The sequence below is a fragment of the Oncorhynchus tshawytscha genome, linkage group LG12, assembly GCF_018296145.1.
Source record: "Oncorhynchus tshawytscha isolate Ot180627B linkage group LG12, Otsh_v2.0, whole genome shotgun sequence".
Classification (NCBI taxonomy): domain Eukaryota; kingdom Metazoa; phylum Chordata; class Actinopteri; order Salmoniformes; family Salmonidae; genus Oncorhynchus; species Oncorhynchus tshawytscha.
In genome coordinates this window covers 62,116,806-62,141,372 of record NC_056440.1, presented here as the reverse complement: position 1 = coordinate 62,141,372, position 24,567 = coordinate 62,116,806, and the positions used below count along the sequence as shown (strand labels likewise).

At 43.2% G+C, this 24,567-nt stretch overlaps 1 protein-coding gene across 1 annotated transcript; it reads right to left on the bottom strand.

Annotated features, from left to right (window-relative positions):
• Window positions 1-256: 256 nt before the first annotated feature.
• Window positions 257-10,836, bottom strand: LOC112235771 (trace amine-associated receptor 13c-like). The gene is made up of 3 exons (XM_024404291.2): window positions 10,470-10,836; window positions 2,559-2,912; window positions 257-1,989 (listed from the first exon to the last, which is right to left on the bottom strand). Exons 2-3 carry the CDS (start codon window positions 2,824-2,826, stop codon window positions 1,088-1,090), a joined length of 1,170 nt encoding a protein of 389 aa, XP_024260059.1. The 5' UTR covers window positions 2,827-2,912; window positions 10,470-10,836; the 3' UTR covers window positions 257-1,087.
• Between the last annotated feature and the right edge of the window lie 13,731 nt (window positions 10,837-24,567).

The window sequence follows — 24,567 nt, the reverse complement described above, 5'->3', positions numbered from 1 at the left end:
GTACTCTACTGTAATGATTTCTACTCTACTGTGTTGTATTGTACTCTACTGTACTGTACAGAACTCTACTGTAATGATTTCTACTCTACTGTGTTGTATTGTTCTCTACTGTGCTGTATTGTACTCTACTGTGCTGTATTGTACTCTACTGTGCTGTATTGTACTCTACTGTGCTGTATTGTACTCTACTGTGCTGTATTGTACTCTACTGTGCTGTATTGTACTCTACTGTGCTGTATTGTACTCTACTGTGCTGTATTGTACTCTACTGTGCTGTATTGTACTCTACTGTGCTGTATTGTACTCTACTGTGCTCTGCTGTACTTTGATGTCTAAACTTGTGAAACAAAGACATCTATGATTGGTTCAGATTTCATTTGGTCTTGTTTGGGGGCGGAGCTAATTAAAATAATATCCAGTGTGTAGAATAATACATGAATATGCAAAAGAGGATCTTGCATATGTAAACCTTTGTGAACCTATTCAGGATACATTACCTTGAAGAGAATGACATTCATATCCATAATTATGCATTTCTGTGTAGTACAGATCATGGACCCGTGGATTTGCCCATAACTTTATAAAAAAATCAACATCACTCTTCATTTAGATTCATTTCATTCACTCACATTTGATCAGGCCATCCTCATGAATATAATGGTATTATAGCAAAAATAAAAGCTGTTATAGAGAAAATTGTGCAAAATTAACACATTTCAGGATAGTCACAAAACATGTCACAAAACAAATGAAAACCATACATTACTTACAACTCTATGATAAAGTGCATGTTATTAAGATATCCCCCACAGATATCTCACCTAGTCCAATGAGACAGCTTGAGTCATATGATTTAAATGATGCTGGGAATAACTGGCAACTACTAGATACCGCATAGGTTAGCTACATTATTATCATTATTTAAACACAGTGAAAAAAATGGAAACAATAAATTTTCCATAATTGTGTATTTTTGTTGTTTTACCTGAAGTTAAATGCCGATTAAATCCCTCTCTCCATAGTAAAGTTAAAGGAAAGGGCACTGGTTGTCTTTTCAAAATAGAGGAGGTGGGGTTTTGGAGTGTAGTCACAAGGTAGGTGGGGGTGGTGTAGCTCCGCCTTTCTCCCCATGGGAAGGTGAGTGCTCCCTCTGAAAAAGCAGAGTCACTCCTTTCTTGAAGCGCTGGTCTCTCACGCTGTATATTATCACATTACAGCAGCTGTTCCCAGTCAGGATCCAGAAGGCTACAAAGGAGAAGTTGCACCAGGTGAAGCCCACCACGTTGCCCAGCACAAACACAGCGATGGGGGTGAAGGAAGCCGTGAAGGCAAACGTCAGAATGCTGATTGTCTTGGCAGCCTTGATGTCAGAGAAGGAGGGTCTATGTTGGCAGCCGCCTCCCCCTCCCTCGACCCCTACATTCCCCTCTGACATGAGCTTACGTTTGCGTGTGTAGTGGCGAATGCTGGTGAAGGACAGGATGTTGAATACCAGGGTGCCGCCCAGCAGCGTGAAGTCAAACACAGGGAACAGCAGGAGGATGTTGGCGTCAGAGGGCAGCGTGACTCCATCCCACAGGGGGACGTAGTTACACATCCGGCTGCACTCACTGTACTCCAGTGTGAAGTTGTTACTGAGGATGAGGGGGGCCAGGGCCAGGAGGAAACTGCCTGCCCAGGAGAAGAGGATGAGAAACAGGGTACGTCTCCGTGTCACCAGGTGGTCCTTATGAAGTGGCCATAAGATGGCTACACAGCGCTCTACCGTCATCAGGAAAATAGTACTGATGGAGACAAATGTACAGCCGGCGAAGACTGGACCAATCAGCATGCAGGGCTGCCAGGGGCCCACCAGGCCCCCCATGGAGGGGTCAGTGCCCCCCTGGTACCAGACAGGAGGGGAACTGGTCACCATCAGAGAGATCTCAGTGTAGACAGAGAAAGGAACCACCAGCACTCCAACCATCATGTCCGCTATGGCCAGAGAGACTGTCAGGAGAGAAGGGTCATTCACAGTTCACACTCAACCACTTATGGTACAAATCCCTGTGTTCTATAAGCTGATTTTACATTTAATTCCATGGGAAACAAACTACAGTCTGTGTGGAAATGGTTTCGCTGCTTTACAATCAGGAATCCCTGATTGTAACTGAACAGTATTGAAAATTGATTTAGTTCTCTGCTAATCAACAAGCACCGACTGCCTTAATTAATCCTGCCAATATAAATAACGCAGGGTGGCAGGTAGCCTAGCAGTTAACCGCATTGGGCCAGTAACCGAAAAGTCTCTGGTTCGAATCCCCGAGCTGACTAGGTGAGAAATGTATCGACGTGCGCTTGAGCAAGGCACTTAACCATAATTGCTCCGAAAGTCACTCTGGGTAAGAGTGTCTGCTAAAAAGTTCAATGTAACCAGCAGGCAACATAAACAAACATGTGGCTCTAGAAATCTTAGAACAACTCCAGAACATTAAACCAGACTTTGAATTTCACCTTTCAGTGTCAAAAACACCAAAGGTTGTTCTTCCAAGTTTGAATCAGTGAGTTTGTTTGTTTACCTTTGAGGTATCCCTGTGGTGTACGGACCTGTCTTGTCTGCATGAAGACGGTGAGCGTGACCACGTTGCCCACCACTATGGCGAAGGCCAGACTGACCATAAACACCACAGCCAGGGTACGGTTCAGCAGGCCACAGCAGCAGAAGGTGCAGAAGGGGGCCAGAGTCTTGTCTGACCCCGGCACAACCAGGGCAGCTGCTGTCAGGTTGGGGCTCACAATCGCCTGTGTGCCCCATGGAACACTCAGGTTGGCCAGGAGGTCAGGCATGGTAGTTTGGACGAGGCCCAGGACAAACCTCACTACTAGGAGAACTTTGTGCTCCTGGTGCCCATGTGCTGGACTGAGAGATGCTCCTGGAGAAACAAGCAGGAACATCATAAAACCAAGGTAAACCATCAAACCTGTCCAAAGGAAAACTACAAACACTGCTATGAAACACATCATACAGAGTTGATTTGCATGATAAACACTCACATCACCTACTGTGTTATCTAGCTATATGTTTCCTAAAATGACCTACAGGTAACTGCCAAAATAAAGGAAACACGTGATTAAATGAGGGATACAAAATGTATTGAATGCAGATGCTTCCACACAGGTTTGTGTGTGTCTCAGTCACCAGATGTCAACCCAGTTAAACACTTATGGGAGATTCTGGAACAGCGCCTGAGGCAGCGTTTTCTACCAGCATCAACAAAACCCCAAATGATTGAATTTCTCATGGAAGAATGGTGTTGCATCCCTCCAATAGAGTCCCAGACACTTGAAGAATCTATGCCAAGCCTCATTGAAGCTGTTCTGGAGACTCATGATGGCCCTATTAAGACATTTTATGTGGATGTTTCCTTTATTTTGGCAATTACCTATACAGTATGTTCTGCAGAAGGGCACTGCTAACGACACCTCACAAATCCCCATCAACGAACAACCTCTATTATTATAAAGCAATAAAGAAAATTGCTTGCTTTTGAGGTATTGAATATACTACAAAATGGGCAATCATGATGTATTCAAAGGAAATTACATGTACTGTATACTTCCCAAATCATTGTAAGTACACAGTGTACCCCACAGGTTTTTGGATGGTGTTTATTTTTTTATAGTACTTCTGATATTTATTACTGCACGTCATATTCTAATGCTCCCGAGTGGCGCAGCATTCTAAAGCACTGCATCTCAGTGCAAGAGGCATCACTACAGTCCCTGGTGCGAATCCAGGCTGTATCACATCCGGCCGTGATTGGGAGTCCCATAGTGCCGAGCAAATATTGGCCTAGTGTCATCCGGGTTTGGCCAGGGGTAGGCCATCATTGTAAATAAGAATTTGTCCTTAACTGACTTGCCTAGTTAAATAAAGGTTAAATAAAAAATACAAATAAATAATATATATATATTCCATGCACATCACAATGCTTGATTAGGGGATTTGTGAGATACATTGTTTTGTTTCACTGCAATATACAGTCAGATCCAAAATTAAAGACTATATAAAATAACAGCCTGGTCTCAAAGACTAGACTAACTTAGTAAATGTAAATTTGTGCGTAGCGCAGTTTCTCTGGACCCCCAGAAAAGTCGGAGTTTGCGCCCCCCATATCAGATTATGTGGTGCTAGTGCTTGAAGTATCCTGTAGCTTTGCTTGAATGGATATGTTTATTTTTATTTGGTCGTCATTTTCTCATGTTAAGTCAAACTTTTATGTTTCACGAAGCTATAGGCCTACGGTGTCGCAATGCTGCAATTTCGAATGCTGGCTGGCGGCAATAATGTATTTACTTGTTCAGTAATTAAAGTGGAAAATTCTAAAATGTCAGATTGTAAAATTAATTATCGATGCAACTGCATACTAAATCAGTACCCAATAGATTTTTTTGGAATATACAACTGTCCTGTAGGCCTATAGCCTACCAGCCATCCTTGCATTCTCTCTCAGTATAGATAGAAAGTCTGGGCTGCATAAAACCAGTCTATTAATTACAAATAATACAAATCAGTCTACTGTCAAAACAATAGCTTACTAGGGCTTGTTTCATTATGCAAAAAATGATCAATGAAAAATGAACAATCTAGCCTACTAGCCTATCTATAGCTATATACATGATTTAGCTGGTAGCCTCTTTATATTACACATTGGTACTCAGGGTTAGCTGTCGGGGATATCAGTCTCATCACTCATAGTCTTTTACCAGTGTTCATAGAAGGGGGGTCGCTCAGCACCGCTGGGTCTCTGACAGTCATCAGCTTGGTTTTCTGGGAGAAGAGGAGGACCAGTACTCTCTCTAGAGGAACTGGAACTGTCACTATTCTTGAGGGGAGGAAGTAGAGAAGCAAGGCCACTGTCATTGCCAGGCCCTGGCAGTGAGGTCTCTGTGAGGACTGGGAGACTCTAGTGCTAGCTGCTGCATAAGGCCTACTAGCTTCCACCTGCGATAGTGTTTGGTCAGTTGAGGACAAGGTGGTAACTTTGCTGACGTGGTTATTGTCTGTAATTTGAGCTTGATCAGATAAAGCTTTTTGCGGCGTATTTGTGCACCAATTAGTCTTGCCTTTGTTTATCCATCTTGAACAACTCACTCACTCTCCATCCGAGTCCGACCTGATTCATCTAACTTTTTTGAACTTGATAGCCCGAGGCAGGTTGCCACACTGAGAAATAGGCTAATTAGATGCATGAAAACTGTATTGTCTGTCTGACTCAGCTACTACCGATGTTGATTGGACAACACAAACACTTTGCTTGCTACATGTGAAAATGAAAAAGGATGGTTACTTATTTTTGTTTAAAAATGTACTATGCAACTACTTACTACTTTTTAGCTACTTTGCAACTACTTAGCATGTTAGCTTGTTAGCTAACTCTTCCCTAACCCTGACCTTAACCCCTAACCCCAAGCCCAGGGGTTCTCAATCTTTTTTGTGATATCAAATTCATCAGTGAAAAATTGTAAATGAATAATATGACATTGTATCATATTACACTCTCTAAACTTATTCCACAGATCCCTTGGCCAAAATGTGTTTATTCTGTAGTTGTTAGTAGTATTCATTAAAAAAAATGTTATACATACACACTGAGTCTACCAAACATTAGGAACACCTACTTAATATTGAGTTGCACCTGTGGTTTGAATTGAAGAGGGCAGTCCACAAGGGCAGACAAATTATATCAAGGATCTGGAAATATTCTGTATGGAGGAATGGTATAAGATCACTCCCAACATGTTCTACAATCATCATAAAAAAAATGTAAAGGCTGTGTTCTTATCCTCGCAAGGGGAGCGTGCTAGAGTATTAAAAACAGGGGTGGCAATTATTTTTATACCTTTCTTTAAATATTATTTTTTTATTACTTGTTAAACAAAATCTCTTCTTAGCACTTGCATTAGTATAAAACAATGTACTTTTCAGAGGTACCTTTTGTGTGAGGTAAGATGGAATGTTAAATGTTCCTTCTAAATCTTATTGCGTAACATTTTATGTTTTTCTTTGAAACTAATAGTCCAAGAGTACTCAATGTTCAGAACCACATTTTGGTTTCAGCTGACAACTACATACCTTTCCCTTTCAATCTCCTACACAATATCCCCTTGACTGCTGTGCATGAAGATATCAAGAGAGACAGACATCTAGCAAGAAAAAGGCAATTGGAGGGAACACTGACAGAACAACAATAAAAAATGTGAATGTGGAAATGTGTTAAAGAACATTGTGAGTCCGACTATAAAAATAGCCCAGCCCAGTTAATATTGGCTGCAGCTGCAGCTCCTCAGGCAGCAGCATTCCCGCATCATCTTACGTTTGGGACACAGATCAAGGGTTCTCTAGGGACTGACAATATTCTTCAAGCTAATTACATCCAGTTAATTAACATCGAGGATGAGTGCCACATGTTTAAGATAATGTACACAGAATAATGGAGCTGTAACACACTTCTATGCGTTGTGGGTGCTGAGTCAGGTGCAGGAAGCAGAGGGTAAAGGACAATGTTTTATTTCCGGCGCAGGAAAATGGTCACGCCAAAACACCAGGCGCAATAACAAGACTGGCCCAAAACCAGGACCCTACCAGTCCGGAGAAAAGATGTACCAACATGGGAGCATCAGTAAAACAGCACCTTCAAACGATTGAAAGCTCTGTCCGCCTCTGCCGACCACTGTAAACACGCCGCCCCCCTTCAGCAGTGAGGTAATGGGAGCCGTCACCTGGCCAGAATCCCAGATAAACCTCCAGTAGTAATTGGCAAACCCTAAAAACCGCTGCACCTCCTTTACCGTGGTCAGAGTCGGCCAATTACACACGGCCTTAACTCGGTCACACTCCATCACCACCCCTGAGGTGGAAATGCGATAACCCAGGAAGGAGATGGCTCATTTGTAGAACACACTTAACGTACAGGTCATGCTCCAGCAGTCGCCCAAGTACCTTGCGCACCAGAGACACATGCGCGGAATAGATCAGGATATTATCAATATACACCACCACACCCTGATGAGGTGGTAATTTGGTTGCCCTCTTTTTACAGAAGGCGATAGCCAAATTGGCATACTCAGAGGGAATGCGCACAGTGGAAACCTGGTCTGGACTTTCCACCGACATGGCACCGATGGAAACTCCCATACACCTACCTGAACACTCCTCTGACTCCCCCTGGAGAGCCCCCTGTTTCCATGAAATCCTAGGATTGTGACTGGCCAGCCAGTGAACACCCAGCACCACTGGAAACGCAGGTGAATCGATAAGGAAGAGACTAATCCGCTCCCTATGATCCCCCTGCGTTACCATGTCCAGTGGAACCTTGGCATCCCTGACCAGCCCTGACCCTAACGGTCGGCTATCTAAGGAGTGCACGGGGAAGGGTGGATCTATCGGCACCAGCGGAATCCCCAGCTTACGGGCGAGTCCGCGATCCATAAAGTTCCCAGCTGCACCTGAATCAACTAGCTCCTTATGCTGGAGAGAGGGAGAAAACTCAGGGGAAAAAAATATACAAACATGTGACCAACAGGGAGCTCTGGGTGAGTTTGGTGCTGACTCACCTGGGGTGACCGAGAAGTGTTCTGCCTACCCTCTCGACTCCCAGACGGGCTCCTCCAGCACCGGTCGGAAGTGTGTCCTTTCCGACCACAGCTGGTGCAGGAGGAGCCTCCTCCTCCGGTACCCATCGATGCGGCCCCCCCTAACTCCATAGGTATGGGAGCGGGAGGGCCAGGAGGTGGAACTGACAGGACCCTTTCTGAACGCCCGCGGGCAGCTAGCAGATTGTCTAGCCGGATCGACATGTCTATGAGTTCATCGAGGGAGAGAGTGACGTCCCGACAAGCTAGCTCCCTGCGGACGTCCTCCTGGAGGCTGCACCGGTAGTGGTCCATCAGGGCCCTGTCATTCCACCCAGCCCCAGCGGCCAAGGTCTGGAACTCCAGCGCAAAGTCCTGCACGCTCCTCGTCTCTCGCCTAAGGTGGAACAGCCGTTCACCCACCGCTCGGTCCTCCGGAGGGTGGTCGAACACTGCCCGGAAACGGTGGGTGAACTCTGGGTAGTGGCCCACTCCAGGGCTCGGCCCATCAGGCAGGAGACGAGGATGCTCGCCCAAGGGAGTCGGCCTCACGGTAGCCAGGTACAGCTCGAGCTGGAGCAAAAATCCCTGGCACCCAGCCGCAAGTGTGCTGGGGCCGGACGCCGCCGGAGGAGTGGGTTGAGTTGTTGGAGGAGCTGGAGGCGAGTTGGGGAGACCATGCCTCTCCCATCGGTCCATTCTCTCCATCATTTGGTCCATCGCCGACCCAATCCGATGGAGGATGGTGGTATGATGGAGGACGCGCTCCTCCATCGATGGAAGGTGGGTGGCCACTGCTCCTGCTGACTCCATGTAGGTGCGGGCTTCTGTAACGCACTTCTATGCGTAGTGGGTGCGGAGTCAGGCGCAGGAAGCAGAGAGTAAAGGACAATGTTTTATTCCGGCGCAGGAAAATGGTCACGCCAAAACACCAGGCGCAATAACAAGACCGGCCCAAAACCAGGACCCAACCAGTCCGGAGAAAAACAAGAAAAACGCACAACCACAAACATGAACAGAGGAAAATAAGCACGAAGAGCAGGCGGGCATTACCGGCTTCGAACGCAGAAGTATGTGTGTGTGCAAAAGGCTGAATGAAGCTAATGAATCCAACATGGACAGAGAGGCTGCATTTTTTTGTTCATCATGAGCCATGCCTATAGACCAATCACCATGACTAAATAGCTCAACTAAGAGCAGCAATTTACTCTACGGGTCATAATGGGAAGTGGATGCTCAACTTGCAATATTTAATTTTCTTATATAATGACACATAACCAGTGGTGTAAAGTAATCAAGTAAAAATACTTTAAAGTACTACTTAAGTCATTGTTTGTGGTATCTGTACTTTATATTTGACAACTTTAACTTTTACTTCACTACCTTCCTAAAGAAATGTTTTCTCATTTTCCCTGACACCCAGAAGTATTTGTTACATTTCAAATGCTTAGCAAGACAGGAAAATTCACGCACTTATCAAGAGAACATCCCTGGTCATCCCTTCTGCCTCTGACCTGGCAGACTACATGCACACAATATTATAGTTTTTACAACAAAACAAATCTCACAAACTCCTAACCAATGCAAAAGACCAAGGAGATGCAAGTGTTTGTGTGCACTAACAGTATAACAATAGGCGAACAAATGCCTTGCCCTTGATACAAATTAAAACTGATATACAAGTGTCTGTGCAAAGTAAAATGTCTAAGTGGTAGGCAGAAGTGTGTGGTGAACATTTGGTAAACCGTGGTTGGTAGCTGGGTGAGGAGGGCTGACTGACCACAGGGCTCATGAGGCCTGTGTTTGTCATGCATGCAGTGGATACATGCTTGACTGTTTGAGGATAGCCGTGGCGGCCTCCTTGAGTGAGAGGCGTGGGGAAGGCTGCTGGATTAGGGGCGAGGTCAGGGCTCCCCCCCTGGAGCAGGAAACGCTCATCTGGAATAATGGACTGGCCATTTCTACTCGATGTCGCCCCAAGCCAGGGCTGTCTTCACTGTCATGGCCTAGCTGTACTTGAACACACAGTGACTCCTTCATCTATCTCACACTCCCTCTCCTCCTTTTACCATTTCTTCCCTTCTTCAAAGTCCACTCAATCTCTGACGACCCCCCCATACTACATATCTCTTTCACACCTCTCATCTACCTCTTACTTTCTCTATCAATCCACTTTATTTTGCTGTTACAGGATGTGTGAGGAGCACTGTGAACAGGGCTTTATTCCTGAATCTAGCTATCCGTTAATGTATAACTCCTCGCTTGCTTTGTTGATCTTTGTTGTGTTTGTTAGCCATGTACAGTAGTCTCATTGTTCTACTCCCTGTCAATATACTGTGGTCTCAATCACATTCGTCTAACAAACAGGCACCCCACCATACTCTTGTGAGTGTGACTGTATCTGTGTGTACGGTATGAGAGAGGGGAAAGAAGAGCGATACAGAGATACAGTACGTCATTGTTCTCTTACACTCAATCATAAAAGTTCACTTTCCAAAGCACATCTTTGTTTTGTTTTTTACCTGGAAGCGCATATCAAATATATCTCAGATTACAAGTAAATGCATAGTAACAGTTTATTACCTCAATTAAACGAAACAGCACAGCCTCTGTCCACACATCAACTGGCTTCAGACAGAAGCTGTTGAATATTTTTTTATCGCAAACATAACATATGAAATATCCATAACTCAGCATCTGGTAGATATTCAGTTTCCCCAATTATAAAACAGATAGAAATGCCATGTACCACAATTAATTCATTTCAAATTCAAGTCTAGCAAACCAAACTATAATTTCAGTACAACATGCAGTTGAACACATGTACAGTGTTTGAACAATCAAGATAATCTCACCTGCATTGTCACTGCACTTGTTAAAAGTCCACCTTTAGTGCCTGCAATATTGTGAACAAGTAAATGGTCCAATGGTCATTGATGTCCTTTTCTGAGTAAATCCAGCTGATAGGAGACAATTGGGTGAGATAGCAAATGTATAGTCCTGGTATCACACTGGTCTCCACAGACAACAGAATTGTACATCTACAGTAGACAGAGAAGCACTGCGCCACTACTGTCTTTCTTTATTTACTTCACTCTCTGTGCTTCAGCCTTCTCTCTCTGTCTGTCTGTCTCTCTCACTCTCTCACTATATCCCTCTCTCTCTCTCTAGTAGTCTCTGAGTCTCTCTCACATGCGCACGCTTTCTCGTTCTTCCACAATTGCAGCTGCAAGCTACAGTCCACGCAGCAGCTTCTCTCTCCCAGTCTCTTTCCCCCACACTTTCCCTCCCACGTTCCCCTCCCCCTTCTGTCCCTCACCACTCCAAGCGACTTATATGCCCTATGTCTTGTGCGCTCTTCACACTCATATAAAAAAGGTGATATCTAGAACCTAAAAGGATTCTTCGGATAGAACCTTTTGGGGTTCCACATAGAACCATTTCCACAGAGGGTTCTACATGGAACTAGTGCTGACTGATAAGTGTTTTTTGAGGTCGTTTCGGTTCAATTATTTAAAAAATAAACACTTTTTTTATTTTGGTTACGATAATTTAAAAAAATATTAACATCATTATGAAATAATGATTTTCAAATTATTTTAGAGCTTTTTTAATGGAAAGTCCAAAGCCAACAATTGTGAACATTCAATTGCCAAAATATTGAAAACATTCAATTTTCTCTGTCAGGGCCACATTGGGTAGACATCAATAGAAAAATATGACATTACTATGAAATAATACAATATTTCAGTTGTTTATATTACTTTGATTTGATTTTTTATTTGATGGCTTTACCATTTTTCATTCCTTAAAGTCATTATCTCATCTCTGCTCAGGCAGGAGCAGCCAGCCAGACAATGTTATCTCTGGGCTCCTCATACTGTACTGTCTTTGGTCATCATATTCAGCTAGGCAAGCCTGCCTAAGTATGCTGCAGAGCTGTCTGACTAAATCATTTTACTAGCTCTTCAAAGTAGATAAACGTGGACTCAGGGGTAGATGTAACATAGTAAACTAAATCTGGGACACTTCATTTATACTGAACAAAAATATAAATGCAACGTGCAACAATTTCAAAGATTTTACTGAGTTATAGTTCATATAAGTAAATCAGTCCATTTAAATAAATTCATTAGACCCTAATCTATGGATTTCACATGACTGGGAACACAGATATGCATCTGTTGGTCACAGATACACTACCATTGAAAAGTTTGGGGTCACTTACATTTTTTTGTCCAATAAAATAACATCAAATTTATCAGAAATGCAGTGTAGACACTGTTAACATTGTAAATGACTATGATTTTTTAAATGGAATATCAACATAGGCGTACAGAGGCATATTATCAGCAACCACCACTCCTGTGTTCCAATGGCATGCTGTGTTAGCTAATCCAAGTTTATAATTTTAAAAGGAAAACTCTTTCGCAATTATGCTAGCACAGCTGAAAACTGTTGTTCTGATTAAAGAATCAATAAAACTGGCCTTCTTTAGACTAGTTGAGTATCTGGAGTATCAGCGTTTGTGGGTTTGATTACAGGCTCAAAATGGCCAGAAACAAAGTGCTTTCTTCTGAAAGCAGTCTATTTAGTCTATTTTTGTTCTGAGAAATGAAGGCTGTTATGGCTTTGTCTTTGCAACTCTGCCTAGAAGGCCAGAATCCCGGAGTTGCCTCTTCACTGTTGACATTGAGACTGGTGTCTCAACAACATTGGAGGCGGCTTATGGTAGAGAAATGAACATTCAATTATCTGGCAGCAGCTTTAGTGGACATTTCTGCAGTCAGCATGCCAATTACATGCTCCCTCAAAACTTGAAACATCTGTGGCATTGTCTTGTGTGACAAATGGCACATTTTAGAGTGGCCTTTTATTGTTCCCAGCACAAGGTGTACCTGTGTAATGATCATGCCGTTTATTCAGCTTCTTGATATGCCACCCCTGTCAGGTGGATGGATTATCTTGGTAAAAGAGAAATGCTCACTAACAAGGATGTAAACAAAATGTGAGAGAAATAAGCTTTTTGTGCATATGGAACATTTCTGGAATGTTTTATTTCAGCTCATGAAACAATGGACCAACACTTTACATGTTGAGTTTATATTTTTGTTCAGTGTAGTATGATATGTTACAAATTATAATTTGTATGATATGTTGCTAATTGCAATTCGTACAATATGTTATGAATTGCAATGCATATAATATGTTACGAATTTGCAACACATATAATATGTTACGAATTTGCAACACATAATATATTACGAATTCAAATTTGTTGTGGCTAGTGTTAGCTAGGTGGCTAACACTAACATTAACTAGGTGGCTAACATTAGCTAAGCTAGAGGATAGGGTTAGGGGTTATTGTTAGGGTTAAGGTTAGGTTTGAGGTTAGGAGTTTGGTTAAAGGGTTAAGGTTAGGGTAAGGGTTAGCTAACATGCCAAGTAGTTGCAAAGTAGTTAAAAAGTAGTAAGTAGTTGCTAATTAGTACAAATGTTAAAGTTGTACATGATGAAATTCAAATACGCAACCTTTGGGTTGCTAGACCCATCCACCCCGACCAACCACCCAACTTTTGAAGTTACCTTCTGTCTAATGTAATCACACCAAACGTAACACTGATTTGAGTCCCAGATTTACATTTATTATGTTACGTCTCATCTATGAGACCGTCTCATCTATGTGTCGCAGCCGGCCATGACCGGGAGACCCATGAGGCGGTGCACAATTGGCCCAGCGTCGTCCGGGTTAGGGGAGGGTTTGACTGGCCGCCCCTGTCCCATCGCACTCTAGCAACTCCTGTGGCGGGCCGGGCGCATGCACGCTGACACGATCCCCAGGTGTACAGTGTTTCCTCCTGGCTGGCTTTCAGGTTAAGCAAGCAGTGTATCAAGAGGCAGTGCGGCTTAGCGGGTCGTGTTTCGGAGGACGTATGGCTCTCGACCTTCGCCTCTCCCGAGTTGCAGCAATGGGACAAGACTGTAACTACCAATTGGATCGAAAAAGGGCTAAAAGAAAATAAGCAGACAATGAAAGCGCTTACAATAATGATTACATTTCTCTAAAATAGGTTAAAGGCTACATGTGCACCACTAAGTCAGAATAGTAGGCGAAATTAAGAGGGGAAAATAGACCAAATTATTAAAGTGAGGCACATGGGCTACTAACAGCTTATTACACAACAAACACTTACTATTACTTTCTTAGCTACAGTATACATATCTCCCTGGCATATTATGTCATTATGCAGCAGCATACAAGACAATTTTGGACTCACCTTGTTGTGCTGTGCTCACATGAACAGGAAGGTGGCATCAAACGTTGTCATCAAAATCTGTCATTCTCTGGATTTATGGTGCTTTCAAGACAACTGGAAACTCAAAAAAAAAACATTGTCGAAATCATGATTATGTCAGTAACCTTCAGGTTGTAGCTCTAGAAAGAGGCCTGATTTACAATTACAAGTTGGATGACCGTCAAAACCTATTTTTCAAGTCAGAGTTCTCAGTTGTCTGGAACTCACTTAAGTCAGATTTCCCAGTTCTGAGTTAACAGTTGTTTTGAGAGCGGCAGAAATCGTGCTGGATTGACAGCATGGCCAATGTTGGAAAAGAGACCCTAAACCAAGAATTGGGACCACACACCTACTCCACTGAATTGTAGGCTAGTGATTGCTTTGCAATGCTTGCAGTTAGCCACAGGTTCCTTCCAAACCAACTCATTGCTGAATTTGCGATTTCAATGGCCGATGAGCACTGATACATTTTATCTATAATTTCTCTTCATTATTTCTCTTCATATGACAAAGATTAAAAAGGATTTGCCAGTAATTGTCGACTAGATTCATGATGATGGCTGCTAGCTAAGATTTTGAAAGTATGATGTTGACATGATTAGTCCAATCAAAGCTACTGAAGATATAACATTGATTTGAAGTCATTTTATCTGTGGCCAATTACCTTGAGCCTTCTTGGATGGGCTCTTCTAATATAACTCTATGGCATCACCCAAGGGGCTTGAAGTTTTTAGCCCTACTCTTATATGCTGACCAAACCACTCGCGCACGTGTGACTGCATGTGCCATTGCGCCCGAGATCAGGCCACGCAGGTTGAAATACCAAAACCAAATCTGAACCAACTATATTAATTTGGGGATAGGTCGTATATCATTAAACATTTATGGCAATTTAGCTAGCTAGCTTGCTCGCTAATTTGTCCTGGGATATAAACATTGGGTTGTTATTTTACCTGAAATGCACAAGGTCCTCTACTCTGACAATTCATCCACAGATAAGGGTAAACCAAGTTTGTTTCTAGCAATCTCTCCTCAATCTGGCTTCTTCTTCTTCTTCAGACTTATATGGCAGTTGACAACCAACTTTAAGGTGCATTAGCACCACCAACTGGACTGAAGTGTGGACCTCAGTTCATCTTTCAATCACCCATGTGGGTTTATGCTGCTAATAACCAATGAGGATTTGGGAGAAGATGGACTTGTAGCGAGTGAAGCGTCACAAATAGAGCAGTGTGGCTGCAATTTTTTGATTGAAATGTTTTAATTTCATCTTTATTTAACCAGGTAGGCTTGTAGCGAGTGAAGCGTCACAAATAGAGCAGTGTGGCTGCAATTTTTTTATTTAAATGTTTTAATTTCATCTTTATTTAACCAGGTAGGCTAGATGAGAACAAGTTCTAATTTACAAATGCGACCTGGCCAAGATAAAGCAAAGCAGTGCGACACAAACAACAACAGAGTTACACATGGAATAAACAAGCGTACATCAATAACACAATAGAAAAAAAGAAAGCCTATATACATACAGTTTGAGCAAATGGCATGAGGACGTAAAGGCAATAAATGGGCCATATTAGCGGAGTTATTACAATTTATCAAACTAACACTTGAGTGATAGATGAGCAGATGATGATGTGCAAGTAGAAATACTGGTGTGCAAAATAGCAGAAAAGTAAATCAAAACAATATGGGGATGAGGTAGGTAGATTGGGTGGGCTATTTACAGATGGGCTATGTACAGCTGCAGCGATCGGTTAACCGTTCAGGTAGCTAATGCTTAAAGTTAGTGAGGGAAATACAAGTCTCCAGCTTCAGTGATTTTTGCAAATCGTTCCAGTCATTGACAGCAGAAAACTGGAAGGAAAGGCGGCCAAATGGGGTGTTGGCTTTGGGGATGAGCAGTGAGATATACCTGCTGGAGCGCGTGCTATGGGTGCGTGTTGTTATCGTGACCAGTGAGCTGAGATAAGGCGGAGCTTTACCTAGCATAGACTTATAGACGACCTGGAGCCAGTGGGTCTGGCGACGAATAAGTAGCGAGGGCCAGCCGACTACAGCATACAGGTCACAGTGGTGGGTGGTATAAGGGGCTTTGGTGACAAACTGGATGGCACTGTGATAGACTGCATCCAGTTTACTGAGCAGAGTATAGGAAGCTATTTTGTAAATGACATCGCTGAAGTTGAGGATCGGTACGATAGTCAGTTTTACGAGGGTGTTTGGCGACGTGAGTGAAGGAGGCTTTGTTGCGAAATAGGAAGCAGATTCTAGATTTAATTTTGGATTGGAGATGTTTAATATGAGTCTGGAAGGAGAGTTTACAGTATAGCCAGACACCTAGTTATTTGTAGTTGTCCACATATTCTAAGTCAGAACCGTCTAGAGTAGTGATGCTAGTCGGGCGGGTGCGGGCAGTGAACGGTTGAAGAGCATGCATTTGGTTTTTACTAGCGTTTATGAGCAGTTGGAGGCCACGCAAGGAGTGTTGAAGCTTGTTTGGAGGTTTGTTAACACAGTGTCCAAAGAAGGGCCAGATGTATACAGAATAGTGTCGTCTGCGTAGAGGTGGATCAGGGAATCATCCGCAGCAAGTGTGACATCGTTGATATATACAGAGAAAAAAGTCGGCCCGAGAATTGAACCCTGTGGCACCCCCATAGAGACTGTCAGAGGTCCAGACAACAGGCCCTCCGATTTGACACACTGAACTCTGTCTGAGAAGTAGTTGGTGAACCAGGCGAGGCAGTCATTTGAGAAGCCAAGGCTATTGAGTCTGCCGATAAGAATGCAGTGATTAACAGAGTCGAAAGCCTTGGCCAGGTCGATGAAGACTGCTGCACAGTACTGTCTTTTATCGATGGCGGTTATGATATCGTTTAGGACCCTTGAGCGTGGCTGAGGTGCACCCGTGACCAGCTCGGAAACCAGATTGCACAACGGAGAAGGTATGGTGGGATTCGAAATGGTCAGTGATCTGTTTATTAACTTGGCTTTCGAAGACTTTAGAAAGGCAGGGCAGGATGGATATAGGTCTGTAACAGTTTGGGTCTAACCCCTTTGAAGAGGGGGATGACCGCGGCGGCTTTCCAATCTTTAGGGATCTTGGACAATACGAAAGAGAGGTTGAACAGACTGGTAATAGGGGTTGCAACAATGGCGGCGGATAATTTTAGAAAGAGAGGGTCCAGATTGTCTAGCCCCGCTGATTTGTACGGATCCAGGTTTTGCAGCTCTTTCAGAACATCTCCTATCTGGACTTGGGTGAAGGAGAAGCTGGGGAGGCTTGGGCAAGTAGCTGCGGGGGGTGCGGAGCTGTTGGTCGGGGTCGGGGTAGCCAGGAGGAAAGCATGGCCAGCCGTAGAGAAATGCTTATTGAAATTCTTGATTATAGTGGATTTATCAGTGGTGACAGTGTTACCTAGACTCAGTGCAGTGGGCAGCTGGGAGGAGGTACTCTTATTCTCCATGGACTTTACAGTGTCCCAAAACGTATTGGAGTTAGAGTGTCAAGTAATTATTTAATCAGTGTTCATAAATTCCAATTATATTTATCTGTCTGATACCCAGAGTTTGTAAAGTTCTGGTATTAAATAAAACAGACAGGATTCCCAGCTCACAATTGATCAGATTCCAATTTATTTGCGAGAGCTCTCAAGTTTTCACAAATACCTTCCTTCTTATACCATCCTAAACTACGCACATACATACACACCAACATAGATTTTCTCATGAGTCTAACTACAGTTTATAACCTCTCAGGCTCCCCCAGACACTGTAACTCTGGAGGAGCTCTCCCTGTCCTCTTCTTATCTCCACATACATTCCTTTCTTCCTAGGTACATGCCATACAACCCCTTCCTAATGAACAAACATGATTTAATACTACAAGAAAGACAGGGTAGAATTATTGCCAGTTATAGTGCAGTATACCTCATTTAGTCATTATTGATAAAAATCCCATACCATAGCTACAGGATGCAAATTTCTGTTCAAAAAAGCTAGTCTTTGCTTTCCTGACTGACTGCGTGTATTGATTCCTGACTACCCTGAAAAGTTGCATATCGCGAGGACTATTCGATGCTAGTGCAGTCCGCCACAAGATGTTTTTGTGCTGGTCGATGGCAGTCAGGTCTGGAGTGAACCAAGGACTGTATCTGTTCTTAGTTCTACATTTTTTAAAGGGCATGCTTATTTAAGATTGTGAGGAAATTACTTTTAAAGAACGACCAGGCATCCTCGACTGACGGGATGAGGTCAATATCCTTCCAGGATAACCGGGACAGGTCGATTAGAAAGGCCTGCTCGAAGAAGTGTTTTAGGGAGTGTTTGACAGTGATGAGGGGTGGTCGTTTGACCGCGGACCCATAATGGATGCAGGCAATGAGGCAGGGATAGCTGAGATCCTTGAAAACAGCAGAGGTGTATATGGAGGGAAAGTTGATCATGATAATATCTATGAGGGTGCCCATGTTTACGGAGTAAGGGTTGTACCTGGTGGGTTCGGTGATCATTTTTGTGAGATTGAGGGCATCTAGTTTAGATTGTAGATTGAATAACATGTATATGTACATTTATTTAGCAATTCTCATGAACACGACATGGGCGGTGTGGTCAGCATGTTAGATTTGGCAGTGATTAAGTGTCCCCATGAGTTACAGAACACAAAGCCAATCACGGCACAGCTAGAGAACATTACCAACCCCTAAACTCTGTATTTTCCGCTGGCTGTCCCACCACCACCACTGAAAGCGCTAAGCTAGGCTGAAACACCTGCATTTTGGAGCTGCCTTACTCAAGGAAGCAAAAAAGAGACCATGTTTGTATGGAGGCTTTATTAACTCATATGATTTTTTTTATTTTTTTTACATTGTTTGGAAACTGTTATGTGACACGTATTAATGCTAAAATAATATGCAAAAGTGTGGGGCTCAAAGCAGGTGCCCCGCCTACCCTGGATGACTGATCGCCACTGGCTAGTAAACATGATTAAATTATTATGGATTTTACAAATGGCAGTCGAGCATCGTGTCACCAGAATAAGACCCTCGATATTTATTCGGAAAGGAGCACCATGCTTATCACCGCGCACTGTCACCACCCTGTGAAGTTCATAATTTATTTAATCTGTAGCCTAATAAACTGCATGGTTTCCTGAGTCGTGGTGGGAAGGCCACACACAATATCATCGCGTGACAAGTTTACTTCGAAATTATGTTATTACATAAATATTTGAGCTTAAAGGCATTTCCACCGCCATTCCTCCATAATTAATTTTACAGACACAAAAAGATTGCACCATGTCAAACTAAGAAATTATCTGTCCGCATTTATACAATTGTACCAAATCTTCCTGTTTCCATCACACCTGGTGTATTTTTTTTTATACCGTATACTTTACCCACATATCAACTGTGGATGAAAACGTGGTTACGGTAGTTAATTACCACATTTCTGCGCTGAACTAGGTTAATTAATAGTTGGTTAACTACAACTCCCTTCAGCCCAGTGTCCCATATAGTTTTTGACTCGATTTCTCTCGTGAATGATTTTATATCTCTCTAGAGAAACGGCGCGTTGGGATCACAAACATAATGAACTAAATGGAATTCAAGTAATTGAACCGACATCGTCCAACTATTTGTTTAATAACCGGAGGGGAAAAAAAAGACATTTCGGTTAATCACTCAGCACTTCCAATCTTCTCTCCATTTCCTGGGATAAAATGTATTCTCTAAACCGCTCTTCACCTCTCTCATTCCCTCACTCCAGTGCTTAATTTGACCCGGATCCTGCCGGAACAGGATCTGGCACCGCTCAGTTTTGGACTGTTTCGTTCTAGAACCTACAGTTGAAGTGGGAAGTTTACATACACCTTAGCCAAAAACATTTCAACTCACTTTTTCAAATCAAATCAAATGTATTTATATAGCCCTTCGTACATCAGCTGATATCTCAAAGTGCTGTACAGAAACCCAGCCTAAAACCCCAAACAGCAAGCAATGCAGGTGTAGAAGCACGGTGGCTAGGAAAAACTCCCTAGAAAGGCCAAAACCTAGGAAGAAACCTAGAGAGGAACCAGGCTATGTGGGGTGGCCAGTCCTCTTCTGGCTGTGCCGGGTGGAGATTATAACAGAACATGGCCAAGATGTTCATAAATGACCAGCATGGTCTTATAATAATAAGGCAGAACAGTTGAAACTGGAGCAGCAGCACGGTCAGGTGGACTGGGGACAGCAAGGAGTTATCATGACAGGTAGTCCTGGGGCATGGTCCTAGGGCTCAGGTCCTCCGAGAGAGAGAAAGAAAGAGAGAATTAGAGAGAGCATATGTGGGGTGGCCAGTCCTCATCTGGCTGTGCCGGGTGGAGATTATAACAGAACATGGCCAAGATGTTCAAATGTTCATAAATGACCAGCATGGTCGTATAATAATAAGGCAGAACAGTTGAAACTGGAGCATCAGCACGGTCAGGTGGACTGGGGACAGCAAGGAGTCATCATGTCATGTAGTCCTGGGGCATGGTCCTAGGGCTCAGGTCTTCCGAGAGAGAGAAAGAAAGAGAGAATTAGAGAGAGCATATGTGGGGTGACCAGTCCTCTTCTGGTTGTGCCGGGTGGAGATTATAACAGAACATGGCCAAGATGTTCAAATGTTCATAAATGACCAGCATGGTCGAATAATAATAAGGAGGAACAGTTGAAACTGGAGCAGCAACACGGCCAGGTGGACTGGGGACAGCAAGGAGTCATCATGTCATGTAGTCCTGGGGCATGGTCCTAGGGCTCAGGTCCTCCGAGAGAGAGAGAGAAAGAGAGAATTAGAGAATGCACACTTAGATTCACACAGGACACCGAATAGGACAGGAGAGGTACTCCAGATATAACAAACTGACCCTAGCCCCCCGACACAAACTACTGCAGCATAAATACTGGAGGCTGAGACAGGAGGGGTCAGGAGACACTGTGGCCCCTTCCGAGGACACCCCCGGACAGGGCCAAACAGGCACAATTCCTGACATTTAATCCTAGTAAAAATGACCCGTCTTAGGTCAGTTAGGATCACCACTTTATTTTAAGAATGTGAAATGTCAGAATAATAGTAATAGAGAGAATTATTTATTTCAGCTTTTATTTCTTTCATGTTCCCAGTGGGTCAGAAGTTTACATACACTCATTTATTATTTGGTAGCATTGCCTTTAAATTGTTTAACTTGGGTCAAATGTTTACGGTAGCCTTCCACAAGCTTCCCACAATAAGTTGGGTGAATTTTGGCCCATTCCTCCTGACAGAGATGGTGTAACTGAGTCAGGTTTGTAGGCCTCCTTGCTCGCACACACTTTTTCAGTTCTGCCCACAAATTTTCCATAACCTGTTACGGATGTGGTTGCTGCACAGGAACCAAATCAGCAGAAATTTCAGAGCGCCACCTATAGTACTCGATAAAACTCAAACTTTCATGAAAACACACACGCAAGATGCTCAATTAAAGCTACACTCGTTGTGAATCTAGCCAACATGTCAGATTTCCATAAGATTGAGGTCAGGGCTTTGTGATGGCCACTCCAATAGCTTGAATTTGTTGTCCTTAGGCCATTTTGCCACAACTTTGGAAGTATGCTTGGGGTCATTGTCCATTTGGAAGACTCATTTGCAACCAAGCTTTAACTTCCTGACTGATGTCTTGAGACGTTGCTTCAATATATCCACATAATTTTCCTTCCTCATGATGCATCTATTTTGTGAAGTGCACCAGTCCCTCCTGCTGCAAAGCACCCCCACAACATGATGCTGCCACACCCGTGCTTCACGGTTGGGATGGTATTCTTCAGCTTGCAAGTCTCCCCCTTTTTCCTCCAAACATAACGATGGGCATTGTGGCCAAACAGTTCTATTTTTGTTTCATCAGACCAGAGGACATTTCTCCAAATAGTACCATCTTTGTCCCCATGTGCAGTTGCAAACCGTAGTCTGGCTTTTTTATGGCGGTTTTGCAGCAGTGGCTTCTTCCTTACTGAGCGGCCTTTCAGGTTAAGTCGATATAGGACTCGTTTTACTGTGGATATAGATACTTTTGTACCTGTTTCCTCCAGCATCGTCACAAGGTCCTTTGCTGTTGTTCTGGGATTGATTTGCACTTTTCGCACCAATGTACGTTCATCTCTAGGAGACAGAACGCGTCTCTTTCATGAGCGGTATGATGGCTGCGTGGTCCCATGGTGTTTATACTTGCGTACTATTGTTTGTACATATGAACGTGGTACCTTCAGGCATTTGGAAATTGCTCCCAAGGATGAACCAGACTTGTGGAGGTCTACAATTTTTTTTCTGAGGCCTTGGCTGATTTCTTTTAATTTTCCCATGAGGTCAAGCAAAGAGGCACTGAGTTTGAAGGTAGACCTTGAAATGCATCCACAGGTTCACCTCCAATTGACTCAAATGATGCCAATTAGCCTATCAGAAGCTTCTAAAGCCATGACATCATTTTCTGGAATTTTCCAAGCTGTTTAAAGGCACAGTCAACTTAGTGTATTTCAACTTCTGACCCACTGGAATTGCGATACAGTGAATTATAAGTGAAATAATCTGTCTGTAAACAATTGTTGGAAAAGGTACTTGTGTCGTGCACACAGTAAATGTCCTAAACGACTTGCCAAAACTATAGTTTGTTAACTAGAAATTTGTGGAGTGGTTGAAAAATGAGTTTTAATGATTCCAACCTAAGTGTATGTAAACTTCTGACTTCAACTGTATTTGGCCAGATCCGATACCTCTTCTGGCATGAACAATAATTGTCCCTTTTTGCAATGTACAAATTATAATAAACGCAATCAAAGTTCATTCAAGTTGCCTCATCTTTAATTCTCTCTCTCACCCCTCCATCTCTCACAGAATTACAATGAGATCCACTTTCTATTATCTCGCTCTCCCTCTCTGCTTTGATAGACATGAGCCTGCAACTCATCTCTCCAGCATTACACTTCAGAATGTATTTCCTTATAGAGCCATGTGAAGGGTTCTGGAGGAGCTGCAGCACGCCTGAAAATTTTAAATACATTTGCCAAAGTTATAGAATTACTGCTGTCTGTTCAGAAATAAATGAAATCATTCAGAATAGAGAAGGCCTATCATCTAGACACAGAGGATCAATAGCTTGTTTTAAAAATGGCCTAGCTATGTAATGTAGCCCAATAATAAGGCATAGCCTTCAGTTGAGGTCGAGCAGCAAATCTGTGGGTGAACAAACAGCATGCAGACAAAACTGTCCTTTCCCAATATTTCAAATAGTCTACAATCGTGGGAAAATACAGGTTGGAAAGCAAATGGCTCCTGCTGAAAAGATAATTCTCTAATCTGTCAGCTGTAGGCTACCAAAATATTTGATAAACCTTTCTTCCAACTATTGTTTTACAAAGTAAAATGAAATTTTAAAAAATAAAACTTTTGACACGAGCGCATATGCCTTTTTAGGACTATAATTCATTCCTCATATTGTAGCCTCCACACACCTAGGCCTAGGCTATTGATGGATTCAAGACAAGGTCGTTTTCATTGATCTCAGATTCTCAGTTTGTCGTAGCCTGTCATTTTGATCATCAACTGGGAACTCTGAAAAAAACTATGTTGAATCATGATGTCAGTGATCTTCAGGTCAGAAAGTCAGAGGTCTGGAAGAGGCCAGAGTTCCCTCTAGAAGAAGCCAGAGTTCCCTCTAGAAGAGGCCAGAGTTCCCCACTTGGAATTCCGTTCAAAACAAATTTTCCATATCGGAGCTCGTTTTTTCCCCAATTTCCCAGTTGTCTTGAACACACTGAAGTCAGAAGTCAGAGATTTCTCAGTTGTCTTAAACACACTGAAGTCAGAAGTCAGAGATTTCCCAGCTCTGAGTTCCCAGTTGTTTTGAACGCAGCATTCAAAAAGATTATGCCAAAGTCTCCAGTCATGTAAAATGAAGTAGAATTACATTAACTGCGTTTGTAAAAAGGCCAACAATTTTTCGGACCCTAGGCCACAAATGTTTTTTCTCCCATGTGTGCAACTTCTGTAAGTGCCTTTACTTAGTGCTCTATGCCACAACGCAAATGTGATGATTTGCATGCACTGCTTTCTTATGAAGGTGATTTTTTTCTCATGCGTTCCGGTACCTCAGAGCTCCCCAGGTCACCCCCCTCTGATGCTTACTTTTTGTTCCGGCATCTCCCGATTTACAAATTAGGCACTGCTTCACTGTTTTTTCTCCCTCAGTCAGTCTTTTTCCAGTCACTCCACAGTCAACAACTCCACAGTCAACAACGTCTAGCCCAGGGGTGTCAAATTTGATTCCCAAGTGTCTGCGGGTCTTTGGTTTTTCCTTTCAATAAAGACCTAGACAACCAGGTGAGGGGAGTTCCTTACTAATTAGTGACCTTAATTCATCTATCAAGTACAAGGGTGAAGGGATAACCTGCAGATACACGGCCCTCTGTGGAATGAGTTTGTCACGTGATCTAACCCTTACCTAGCTCTCTCTCTGTGGCTTGTATTCTTTCCCCTGGCTTCCTTGTTAGGGCACACTCTCCCTCCCCTACTCACTCTCTCCTCTTCCCCTACTCACTCTCTATCCTCTTCTCCCTTTCTCTCCCCCTCTCTCTGTTTTTCTCCCATTCTTCCACCCCTGGCA